This window comes from Nerophis ophidion, linkage group LG09, assembly GCF_033978795.1.
Source record: "Nerophis ophidion isolate RoL-2023_Sa linkage group LG09, RoL_Noph_v1.0, whole genome shotgun sequence".
NCBI classification, from domain to species: domain Eukaryota; kingdom Metazoa; phylum Chordata; class Actinopteri; order Syngnathiformes; family Syngnathidae; genus Nerophis; species Nerophis ophidion.
This window is the reverse complement of record NC_084619.1, coordinates 9,095,795-9,109,466: the sequence shown is the minus strand read 5'-3', so window position 1 is coordinate 9,109,466 and position 13,672 is coordinate 9,095,795. Positions and strand designations below refer to the sequence as shown.

The window sequence follows — 13,672 nt, the reverse complement described above, 5'->3', positions numbered from 1 at the left end:
GTCAAAAGATGGAGCTAACTGTTTTAATGATATTCAGACTTTACTTAAATCAATAACGAAGCAGCATCTCCTCATTCGGAAACAACAACACCGAAAATGTGTCCCGTGAAAAACCGTCGGACTGGAACTCTCTAATAACTAAAGTTCCTTGGGTATGTTTTAGCGCTTTCATGGAGAGTTTAATGACAGATATAAATAAGAACTTTACACTACTTTATATTAGAAATGGCAACAGCGGAGGATAAATGTCCCATAACAAGAAGATAGAGAAAATGAAGAAGCTCATCGACTACGTAGTTGTCACGGACTACAGAGGCAGACACGTGCAATTTTTCGGGACTAATGCAGATCCCAAATACAGATCAGCAGTTACCAAAAGGTAAGAAAAGTTGCTTTTGCATAATATTGCGAAACAAAGTACCAGATAATATGTCTTTCCTTATACACACACCGTAATAATACTTGTGTGTTTAATGCGCTGACAATCATAGCTTACCAAAGTCGTGCTAAAACATTTTGATGGATTTTTGAGCGACGTGTGTAATCCAATCCAATCCCCTTTATGTCTATAGCACATTTAAAAAACAAAAATGTTTCCAAAGTGCTGCACAACAATATTAAAACACATATTCAAATATTATCCTTAGGTCGACCAATAAATACATATAAAAAGAATATAGAAATAAATATGATTAAAAACGATTTTAAAGGGTACAACCAATTAAAACAATAAATACAAATTAAAAAAATTACATACAACACAACTCACGTAGTGTTAAAATGTAATGTTCTATGTTTTCAATGGAACATTTAAAATGTCGGTGTTGTTTACTTGAGACATATTGCCATCATTGTGGCAATTTTACACAATTTTTCAGGACTTATGCAGATCCCAGATCAGCAGGTAACAGAAGGTATGAAAAGTTGCTTTTGCATAATATTGCGAAACAAAACGCCAGATATGTCTTACCTTATACACCCACCATAATAACAAAGCACAGTCTACAAGTATCTTTTATGTTTGACTGCCAAATACTGGTCATACTCATCATTACATGTATGTCACTATACACATTGTCTATGTATATGTATATATATATGTATATATGTGGATGTATGCATGTGTTTGGATATATACATATATAGATATATATTTTATTTTTTATTCTATTTTACTATTTATATTACTAAATTATTGTGTATGCACCTTAGGGCAGTGGTTCTCAAATACGGGTATGCGTACCCCTGGGGGTACTTGAAGGTATGCCAAGGGGTATGGAAGATTTTTTTTTAAATATTCTAAAAATAGCAACAATTCAAAAATCCTTTAGAAATATATTTATTGAATAATACTTCAACAAAATACAAATATAATAAACCATGAAAAGAAATGCAACAATGCAATATTCAGTGTTGACAGCTAGATGTTTTGTGGACACGTTCCATAAACATTGATGTTAAAGATTTTTTTTTTTTTGAAGAAATGTTAAGAATTAAGTTTATGAATCCAGATGGAGCTCTATTACAATCCCCAAAGAGGACACTTTAAGTAATTATTACTTCTATGTGTAGAAATCTTTATTTATAATTGAATCACCTTAGTTTAGTTATTTGTATTTCTTTTTTTCCAAATAGTTCAAGAAAAACCACTACAAATGAGCAATATTTTGCACGGTTATACAATTTAATAAATCAGAAACTGATGACATAGTGCTGTATTTTACTTTTCTTTTTTTCAACCAAAAATGCTTTGCTCTGATTAGGGGGTACTTGAATATAAAAATGTTCACAGGGGGTACATCACTGAAAAAAGGTTGAGAACCACTGTATTACACCATGCAACTTATAAAAATGCTTTGAGGTGGGTAAGTTCAACCAAACTTATTCCTTACATTAGGCCATGGGTGTCAAACTCTGGCTTGTCGTGTAATTTAATTTGGCCCTTGAGGCAATATCAATTTAGCATTAGAGCTGGCCCGCCGGTGTTATACAGCGTCGGTGCCGCTGTAACACCGCATTCACCGCTAATACTCATACTTGACAACCCTCCTATTTTTCCCGGTAGACTCCCGTAGTTCAGCACCCCTCCCGAAAATCTCCCGGGGCAATCATTCTCCCGAATTTCTACCGATTTTCACCTGGACAACTATATTGGGGGCGTGCATTTAAGGCACTGCCTTTAGCGTTCTCTACAACCTGTCGTCACGTCCGCTTTTCCTCCATACTAACAGCGTGTCACATAGTATTTGTGGCTTTTACACACGCACAAGTGAATGCAAGCCATACTTGGTCAACAGCCATACAGGTCACATTGAGGGTGGCGGTATAATCAACTTTAACACGGTTACAAATATGCGCCACACTGTGAACCCACGCCAAACAAGAATGACAAACATATTTCGGGTGAACATCCGCACCGTAACACAACAGAACAAATACCCAGACCCCCTTGCAGCACTAACTCTTCCGGGAAACTTCCAGCAAACTGACCAATAATTAACGTTTTATTCATGCATTTTCTCTTGCTAATTCATGGCTTGAATGTTTGGTTCATTCGTTATTGTTATTTTATTTTAAAATGTATTATTAGCCTGTCGAAACATTTTTGATATTTACCTCAGAAGACTGCAAATAGAAAAAAAGACATAAAATATTTATTAAAATTTGATTTGATATGCCATTAATATTCTTTAATTTTTATTATTATTATTTGAAACTGGATTTTGCATGTCACTATAAAGTTATATAAGCCTTGCTTGTTCAATATTTAATGCAAAACTTGTTTGGGTCCCTATTAAAATCCAATCCAATCCACTTTATTTATATAGCATATTTAAACAATAATAACGTTTCCAAAGTGCTGCACAGCAATGTTAAAAACAATTGTAAAAAAATAAATAAATGAATAAAAAAAATAAAATAAAAAAAAGTATATATATATATATATATTATGCTCCACCAATGACTGAATAAAAAAAATAATAATAATAAATGAATAAATATAAAACCAATAAAAACAATATAAAAACAAATATGATTAAAAACTATTTTAAAGGGTAAAATCAATTAAAACAGTAAAATAGAAATCAAAGTGTATAAAAAACACAGAGGACCACACAACTCACGTAGTGTTAAAAGCCAAAGAATAAAAGTGGGTCTTAACATGTTCAAGCTTGGCCCGCGGCTTTGTTCCGTTTAAAATTTTGGCCCACTCTGTGTTTGAGTTTGAAACCCCTGCAGGTTATAAGGCGCACCGTCAAGTTTTGAGAAAAACAATTGATTTTAAGTGCGCCTTATAGCCCGGAAAATACGGTAATATTAGAAGAATATTACAAAATAATTGAAAGCGAGCATCCCAGTAATTAACATACAGTGGCACCTCGACTTAAGAGTGTTTAGAGTTAAGAGCTGTCCATCAATCTGGTGTTTATTATTTAAGCCGCGAGCATCCCCACTATTAGCAAATGTCACAGTGAACCCTGCAGAGTCCAACCAAAACATCTGGTCTTAGTTGCCAGCATTAGCTTGCAGCTGCAGATGGACAGGGCTTTGTTTTCCAGCCATTGGAAGGAAAACGGTTAGTGTGAAGCGCAGTGCTGAGAAGGAGTGGATGGTATTCGGTGAATTAAAGAAAGAAATCATCAAAACGATGACAGAACGTGTTGCCAACTTGGCAAAAAAATTCCATCATATCGCTGCTAATTTGAAACGTTTGTACATGCGTCCAACACTTCAAACCTTTAGCATATCCATATCCGGAATTAAATTATGGGATGGATTAACCAACTGTTCAAACTACAAGTGTCCACAAAGTACGAAGAACAACAATTATGATGAACATCTTGAACCTTTTTTTTCCCTTTCAGATAAAGATTATTTACAAACCCTGTTTCCGAATGAGTTGGGAATTTGTGTTCGATGTAAATATAAACGGAATACAATGATTTGCAAATCATTTTCAACCCATATTCAGTTGAATATGCTACAAAGACAACATATTTGATGTTCAAACTGATAAATGTTTTTTTTTTGGGGTGCAAATAATCATTAACTTTAGAATGTGACAAAGAAGTTGGGAAAGGTGGCAATAAATACTAATAAAGTTGAGGAATGCTCATCAAACACTTATTTGGAACATCCCGCAGGTGTGCGGGCTAATTGGGAACAGGTGGGTGCCATGATTGGGTATAAAAGCAGCTTTCATGAATTGAAAAGTAATTCACAAACAAGTATGAGGTGAGGGTAACCACTTTGTAAGCAAATTGTCAAACAGTTTTAGAACAACATTTTTCAACAAGCTATTGCAAGGAATTTAGGGATTTTACCATCTACGGTCCGCAAAATCATCAAAAAGTTCAGAGAATCTGGAAAAATCACTGCACGTAAGCGATGATATTACGGACCTTTGATCCCTCAGGCGGTATTGCATCAAAAACCGACATCAGCGTGTAAGGGATATCACCACATGGGCTCAGGAACACTTCATAAAACCACTGTCAGTAACTACAGTTGGTCGCTACCTCTGTAAGTGCAAGTTAAAACTCTACTATGCAAAACCAAACCCATTTATCAACAACACCCTGAAACGCCGCCGGCTTGGCTGAGCTCTAGCTCATCTGAGATGGACTGATGCAAAGTGGAAAGGTGTTCTGTGGTCTGACGAGTCCACATTTCAAAGTATGTTTGGAAACTGAGGACGTGGTGTCCTCCGGAACAAAGAGGAAAATAACCATTCGGATTGTTATAGGCGCAAAGTTCAAAAGCCAGCATCTGTGATGGTATGGGGGTGTATTAGTGCCCAAAGCATGGGTAACTTACGCAGATGTGAAGGCACCATTAATGCTGAAAAATCCATACAGGTTTTGGAGCAACATATATTGTCATCCAAGCAATGTTATCACAGACGCCCCTGCTTATTTCATCAAGACAATGCCAAGCCATGTGTTACAACAGTGTGGCTTCGTAGTAAAAGAGTGCGGGTACTTTCCTGGCACGCCTGCAGTCCACACCTGTCTCCCATTGAAAATGTCTGGCGCATTATGAAGCGTAAAATACGACAGCGGAGACCCCGGACTGTTGAACGACTGAAGCTCTACGTAAAACAAGAATGGGAAAGAATTCCACTTTCAAAGCTTCAACAATTAATTTCCTCAGTTCTCAAACGTTTATTGAGTGTTGTTAAAAGAAAAGGTGATGTAACACAGTGGTGAACATACCCTTTCCCAACTACTTTGGCACGTGTTGCAGCCATGAAATTCTAAGTTAGTATATATTTTTTTTAATTTTTATGAGTTTGAACATCAAATATGTTGTCTTTGTAGATTATTCAATTGAATATGGGTTGAAAAGGATTTGCAAATCATTGTATTCCGTTTATATTTACATCTAACACAATTTCCCAACTCATATGGAAACGGGGTTTGTATGTATTTAATTTGATCACTTACTATGGTATATTCATTATTTATTATTTATTTATTCACTGTTCTGTTACAGAGAACAAGAAAATGGGATAAAATTGCTTCTTCCACCTCTTTTTCGGACGTGCTGTCATGAAACAACTGGGAATGTGTGATGCATTACGTTGTATGGTATGCATGTTCCAATTAAACTGAAACTGAACCAGTGTTCAACACACTGAATCAGAGTGACTCGATAAGAATGTTAAATGTAATATCAAAACGGCAGATATTTATCCATGAAAGTATGGAAAAGCCGCTGATGGTGTGTTTGATGGAGAAGAAGCTAGACGTCTCCTCTCCAAGAGGAATGCTTTACATTATTACATTACTTCATAAAACTATTTAAGTTGTATTACTTTCTGTTGTAATATCTTCATATTATATTTGTTGCCTAAAAGTTTTTTTGCATTTTTAAAAGGCATGTTACTTGTTAAAATTGGGATGTTTTTCAATTGTGTTTTTGTTACTTTTTACGTTGGGCAAGCATTAATTACATTGATTTTGATTAATGTCATTGTGCGTTTTTGAGATCCAAGTTTTTACAGTTAAGAAACAAAAAAGCTCATGAATTGAGGTATTATTGTATTTGTAAGGAAATAATGTGTCGTAGTGGTTTGTGCAGCCCTTTGAGACACTAGTGATTTAGGGCTATATAAGTAAACATTGATTGATTGATTGATATTCAAATACAATAATGGATCTTGAAAAATTTTGCTGATGTGCCTAATAACATTTTTTTTTCTTAACTAAAGCTACCGATTAGTAGAGAAGGCATTTTAATTACAACTCCTATTACAGCCCACTTTGAATTTCATTAATTTCTGAACAATGCAGCTGCTCTACTTAACATATAATTGATGGGCTGATTGAATGTTCATTAGAGACAAAATGCCACTCATTGCACAGAGATTGGGGCAAAAAATATGCCGTGCTTGTTGCTACTATAGCTCAAAACACATTTCAGCAACCATTCTATTATATCTTCTAAAGCAGTGGTTCTCAAATGGGGGTACGTGTACCCTTGGGGGTACTTGAAGGTATGCCAAGGGGTACGTGAGATTTTTTTTAAATATTCTAAAAATAGCAACAATTAAAAAATCCTTTATAAATATATTTATTGAAGAATACGTCAACAAAATATGAATGTAAGTTCATAAACTGTGAAAAAAAAAATGCAATATTCAGTGTTGACAGCTAGATTTTTTTTGTGGACATGTTCCATAAATATTGATGTTAAAGATTTATTTTTTTTGTGAAGAAATGTTTAAAATTTAGTTCATGAACCCAGATGGATCTTTATTACAATCCCCAAAGAGGGCACTTTAAGTTGATGATTACTTCTATGAGTAGAAATCTTTATTTATAATTGAATCACTTGTTTATTTTTCAACAATTTGTTTATTATTTTAATATATTTTTTACTTCTTTAACTTTTTTTCAACCAAAAATGCTTTGCTCTGATTAGGGGGTACTTGAATTAAAAAAAAAATTCACTGGGGGTACATCACTGAAAAAAGGTTGAGAACCACTGTTCTAAAGAGTAGTCAGTGTACAGCTTGTGTAGCAGTATCCACTAAAAATGAATCAACAAACTGTCAGGGGTATTTGTTGTTGAACCCCAAGATGCAGAGAAGGGGGCAGGCATAGAATATGAAAACATGATTTAATTAAAACTAAACAAGCACAAACAAAAAGCACGCACGTGGGCGGAATAACAAACTAAGGGAGCTAGCACCGGAAGCTAGAAAACAAAAAGGAACTTTAGTACAGAAGCTAGAGGATAGCAAACAGAAAAACTGGAAATATCCTGTTATATCTCACATTGTGTTATGGGATATGTTTTTCATTAATATTACTATAACTATGTGTTGCAGGCTTAAGCAAATCTTCGTTGACAGAAATGTCGCTAATTGTTTGCTGTGGTCTGGAACAACATGGCACACAATCAGAAACGCAGCCAATTTTACATACAGATAAAGACACATGAGACATGCAAAACTAAATTATATACATAGAAGATAAACGTAAAGGATATTAAATGAGCTCAAATATACCTGCGTATGAGGCGTAACGATGCAACATGTACATTCAGCTAGCCTAAATAGCATTTTAGCATTGATTAGCTTGCAGTCATGCAGTGACCAAATATGCCTAAATTAGCACTCCATACAAGTCAACATCAACAAAGTGCACCTTTGTGCCTTTACACACAGTATAAAATGTTTGGTGGACAAAATGAGACAAAGAAGGAGTGGAAGACGGGACGGCGTGGCGCGGTTGGGAGAGTGGCCTTGCCAGCAACCTGAGGGTTCCTGGTTAAATTCCCCACCTTCTTCCAACCATGTCATGTCCGTTGTGTCCTTGAGCAAGACACTTCACCCTTGCTCCTGATGGGTCGTGGTTAGGGCCTTGCATGGCAGCTCCCGCCAACAGTGTGTGTGAATGGATGAACGAGGAAAGAGCGTCATAGCGCTTTGAAGGTGGAAAAGCGCTATACAAGTATAACCCATTTTACCATTTATAAGATTTTAAAACAAACTGTTGCATTCCAGTCCACACTATGGTGAGTTCAAGTACCGCTGAAATGAGTAGGCCAAAAGGATGCTCACCAAATACATACACAACTGGGAAGGTTTGTGTCATGTTTTTCATCAAACAAAAAATATACTAAAACTAAAGAAATGTTTTCCATTTTCAATCCTTTTTAAAAATGCTCCAGGGAGCCACTAGGGCGGCACTAAAGAGTGCTGACCCTCGGTTTAATGTTATGTGTTGTGATTCGCCTGTTCTGCATGATGAACTTCCCCCTGTCGCTCACCAAAATAAAAGCCCCTACTCACTTTTGCTGCATACTGCATAAGACGTCACTTCAGTTTGGGTTTTAGGTCTTCATTCTCAAGACCGATTTCCTGCGTTCAAAGGGGAACATTATCACAATTTCTGAATGGTTAAAACCAGTAAAAATCAGTTCCCAGCGGCTTATTTTATTTTTCAAAGTTTTTCTCAAAATTTTACCCATCACGCTATATCCCGAAAAACCGCTTCAAAGTGCCTGATTTACACCATCGCTATATCCACCCGTCTATTGTCCTGTGACGTCCCTGCGTGAAGCCACCAGAAACAAACATGGCGGATAGCATAGTAGCTCGGATTCAGACTCGGATTTCAGCGCCGCAAGCAATTCAACAGATTACGCATGTATTGAAATGGATGGTTGGAGTCTGGAGGCAGGTACCGAAAACGAAATTAAAGAAGAAACAGACGCTTTTGAGCAACATCACGAGGAAGCGAGGACAAATTCGGCGATCGCCTTCTAACCAACGATTGGTATGCGTTTGTTTGGCATAAAATGTGGGTGAAGGGAAAGGCTGGATGCAAATATAGCTACAAATGAGGCATAATGATGCAAGATGTACATACAGCCAACCTAAATAGCATGTTAGCATCGATTATCTTGCAGTCATGCCGTGACCAAATATGTCTGATTAGCACATAAGTCAATAACATCAACAAAACTCACTTTTGTGATTTTGTTGACTTTATCGTTGGAAATGCCTCTGCTTTGAGTGTCGCAGGATATCCACACATTCTTGCCAGCTCTGTGTGCAAAACAAACGAGGGACTTTCGCATCTTTTGACCACTGTTGCAACTTGAATCCGTCCCTGTTAGTTTTGTTACACCCTCCGACAACACACCGACGAGGCATGATGTCTCCAAGGTACCGGGAATCAGTCGAAAAAACGGAAAATAACAGAGCTGATTCGCCTTGGTGCGTGTAATCAATCAATCAATGTTTACTTATATAGCCCTAAATCACTAGTGTCTCAAAGGGCTGCACAAACCACCACGACATCCTCGGTAGGCCCACATAAGGGCAAGGAAAACTCACACCCAGTGGGACGTCGGTGACAATGATGACTATGAGAACCTTAGAGAGGAGGAAAGCAATGGATGTCGAGCGGGTCTAACATGATACTGTGAAAGTTCAATCCATAATGGATCCAACACAGTCGCGAGAGTCCAGTCCAAAGCGGATCCAACACAGCAGCGAGAGTCCCGTTCACAGCGGAGCCAGCAGGAAACCATCCCAAGCGGAGGAAGATCAGCAGCGCAGAGATGTCCCCAGCCGATACACAGGCAAGCAGTACATGGCCACCGGATCGGACCGGACCCCCTCCACAAGGGAGAGTGGGACATAGAAGAAAAAGAAAAGAAACGGCAGATCAACTGGTCTAAAAAGGGAGTCTATTTTAAGGCTAGAGTATACAAATGAGTTTTAAGGTGAGACTTAAATGCTTCTACTGAGGTGGCATCTCGAACTGTTACCGGGAGGGCATTCCAGAGTACTGGAGCCCGAAATGAAAACGCTCTATAGCCCGCAGACTTTTTTTGGGCTTTGGGAATCACTAACAAGCCGGAGTCCTTTGAACGCAGATTTCTTGACGGGACATATGGTACAATACAATCGGCAAGATAGGATGGAGCTAGACCGTGTAGTATTTTATACGTAACTAGTAAAACCTTAAAGTCACATCTTAAGTGCACAGGAAGCCAGTGCAGGTGAGCCAGTACAGGCGTAATGTGATCAAACTTTCTTGTTCTTGTCAAAAGTCTAGCAGCCGCATTTTGTGTAATGTGTTTGAGAAAATGGCGGGTCAATTGAAAGGCGTTTAAATCGCCAAATTCACCCTTTTAGAGTTCGGAAATCGGTTAAAAAAAACATATGGTCTTTTTCCTGCAACATCAAGGTATATATTGACGCTTACATAGGTCTGGTGATAATGTTCCCCTTTAATTACAGGTTCTGAAGAAGATAACCAGTTACATCCAGGAGCAGAATGAGAAAATCTACGCCCCTCGAGGTCTGCTGCTCACCGACCCCGTCGAGAGGGGAATGAGGGTTGTATCCTTCACGCACCTGCTGCCTCCTCCCGTCCCTCCACTGAAGCGCACCACCCATAGTGCACAGCAGGTGGAGGACAAAAGCCACGATTCTAAAAAGATGGAGCGATAACTAATAAGAGATGGTTTAAAGGTCACGGAAGCCATTGAGGTTAGAATACTTGAAAATTCCTAACAAGCAACTGGGAAACACACACACACACATTAACACACACACACATTAACACACACACAGACACACTGGTCTTCCTCTTTGTCGTAAACTGCCAGGAGGTTGCCCTTGAAAAGCCACTTAAAGTACCTCAGGGAGGTTCACCAGCCAGTGTCATTATGAGGAGTGAATGTGAAAACAGGACTGGGGGGGGGGGAAAAAGCTCTTAGTCAGCAGTTTAGTTTGTATCTAGCTGCTTTACGGTTTCATATAAATGGAAATGTGCTCACTGTCTGCTAAAAGTCTTCTAAAAAATATAAAGGAGCATCAGGTGAGCTTCAGTCAATCAATCAATCAATGTTTATGTATACAGCCCTAAATCACAAGCGTCTCAAAGGGCTGCACAAGCCACAACGGTTCAGAGTCCACATAAGGGCAAGGAAAAACTCAGAACCCAGTGGCATGTCAATGTGAATTACTGAGAAACCTTGGAGAGGACCGCAGATGTGGGTAACCCCCCAACCACCGGGCCGCAGAAGAATTTTTTTATCCATCCATCCATTTTCTACCGCTTATTCCCTTTCGGGGTCGCGGGGGGCGCTGGCGCCAAAAAGTTTTATTCTTATTCTTTATTAAATCAACATAAAACACACAATATACACTTACAATTAGTGCACTAACCACAAAAACCTCCTTTTTTTATGACAAAAACGTCCCTTTTTCATGACAAAGAAGAAGAAAAAAAAAAGGATCCTCCATGAAAACATACTTTGTTTTTGTCTAAAAGCCCAGTTTGATTTTGGATATAATTCTAAGGATGTTCTCATTCTTCCAGGTCATTGTAGTCTCAGGGCATTCAATCGATCACAACTGTGGACTGTCAGAGCAGACTTCATCAGTTCATGCTCATAGACTTAAATTGGTCAGATCAAATATTTATACTCCAAAACCAGGAACCGGATGTGTTTACATATAATTTAAAAGTTTTGTCCTTAGTAAAAGTGACCACAATCTAATGACAGCAGAAACCCAATCCTCTACTGTATTTTGAATGACCACTGCCAAAAAAAAGTACAAACCCCGTTTCCATATGAGTTGGGAAATTGTGTTAGATGTAAATATAAACGGAATACAATGATTTGCAAATCATTTTCAACCCATATTCAGTTGAATATGCTACAAAGACAACATATTTGATGTTCAAACTGATAAACATTTTTTTGTTGTTGCAAATAATCATTAACTTTAGAATTTGATGACAGCAACACGTGATAAAGAAGTTGGGAAAGGTGGCAATAAATACTGATAAAGTTGAGGAATGCTCATCAAACACTTATTTAGAACATCCCACAGGTGTGCAGGCTAATTGGGAACAGGTGGGTGCCATGATTGGGTATAAAAGCAGCTTCCATGAAATGCTAAGTAATTCACAAACAAGGATGGGGTGAGGGTCACCACTTTGTAAGCAAATTGTCGAACAGTTTTAGAACAACATTTCTTAACGAGCTATTGCAAGGAATTTAGGGATTTTACCATCTATGGTCTGTAAAATCATCAAAAGCCTCAGAGAATCTGGAGAAATCACTGCACGTAAGCGATGAAATTACGGACTTTTGATCCCTCAGGCGGTATTGCATCAAAAACCGACATCAGCGTGTAAAGGATATCACCACATGGGCTCAGGAACACTTCATAAAACCACTGTCAGTAACTACAGTTGGTCGCTCCATCTGTAAGTGCAAGTTAAATCTCTACTATGCAAAGCCAAACCCATTTATCAACAACACCCAGGAACGCCGCCGGCTTCGCCGGGCCCGAGCTCATCCAAGATGGACTGATGCAAAGTGGAAAAGTGTTCTGTGGTCTGACGAATCCACATTTGAAATTATATTTGAAAACAGTGGACGTGGTGTCCTCCGGAACAAAGAGGAAAATAACCATTTTTATTTACATCAAACACAACTCATATGAAAACGGGGTTTGTACAAATTCAGACGTTCCTGTCCGACCCGTTGTCACAGTCGGAACCCTCTCCTTAACAAGCATTGCGTCCCCCAGCTGGAGATCAGCGTGTTCGAGGACCGAGGCTCAGGCAGCTCCAGCCCCACCAGCAGCGTGTCGTCCGCGGGGGCCAGCGCCCGGTGACTGGAGGGCCGGCGCCAGGGTTACGGGTACATGCACCACCACGGGGGCGGCGGGGCGCTCACCAACATCCGCATGCTTAAACACGAGAGCACCCGCTTCTGAGACATGGTGAGGAGAAGACCCCAACAACGTACCAACTCTGGAAACGGGAGGAACGCACACTTCCATATAAAACAAACATACCAGTCATCTTATTTCCCAGGAGTCCTTTTTTTGAGTTATTGCTGATTCAGCAGGCTTAGGCTCGGTGTTCTTCATGGGGTCAAACTGGACCCTCGTGCTCTCCACATGTTCGCCGCACCGCAGCTGCAAACCTCACACCCACGCAAACAAAACAAAAAAAAAGAATCTCCCAAATATTCCCAGCAATACACACCGGAATCAGGATGAATAAGCACGCAGCTGCAGTGGATTCCTGCACACACACAATTGGCAGACACCGTCCCGACCTGGACCCCGGTACTCTCCGAGGGTCCTTGTTTGTTTAGTTTTGCGTGTGTCCCCCAGCTCCGTCTCATGTGCTATCGAGCAAAAATAAACACGTTGATTTATAATGAGAAATGTCAGAAAAATGTTGACATTCGGGACCTAAAATATCAGATTTTAAGATGTGAACAGTCCATTAGTGTACTTGCTGATTCTGTGCGGTTCTGTGTGTGACCCGCAGTTCCAGCGCCCTCTAGGGCAGGGTTTTTCAACCTTTTTTGAGCCAAGGCGCATTTTTTTTCCATTGAAAAAATGCGGAGGCGCACCACCAGCAGAAAAATTAAAAAGTCGTTCCCGCGTGTGTTGGATATGAATTCAAACATTAACCAAGCATGCATCACTATAGCTCTTGTCTCAAAGTAGGTGTACTGTCACCACCTGTCACATCACGCCCTGACTTATTTGGAGTTTTTTGTTGTTTTGCTGTGTGTTTTAGTTCTTGTTTTGCACTCCTATTCTGGTCTTTTTTCCTGTTTTGTTGGTATTTTCCTGGAGGATGGAGGATGCCTGTGCGTGACTTAGTTT

At 39.0% G+C, this 13,672-nt stretch overlaps 1 protein-coding gene across 2 annotated transcripts in view; it reads left to right on the top strand.

Moving 5' to 3' along the window:
* The window catches only part of golga7bb (golgin A7 family, member Bb), a 64,364-nt gene extending 50,922 nt beyond the window's left edge, over positions 1-13,442 (top strand). Inside the window, exons 4-5 of one of the 2 annotated variants that reach the window (XM_061909920.1) lie at positions 10,265-10,366; positions 12,575-13,442. In XM_061909920.1, coding sequence (XP_061765904.1) covers positions 10,265-10,366; positions 12,575-12,661 — 189 coding nt within the window. In that variant the 3' untranslated portion in view covers positions 12,662-13,442. Of the gene's footprint in view, positions 1-10,264; positions 10,729-12,574 lie in introns of those variants that run through there. The other variant, XM_061909919.1, reaches the window with a different exon arrangement.
* Positions 13,443-13,672: the final 230 nt, after the last annotated feature.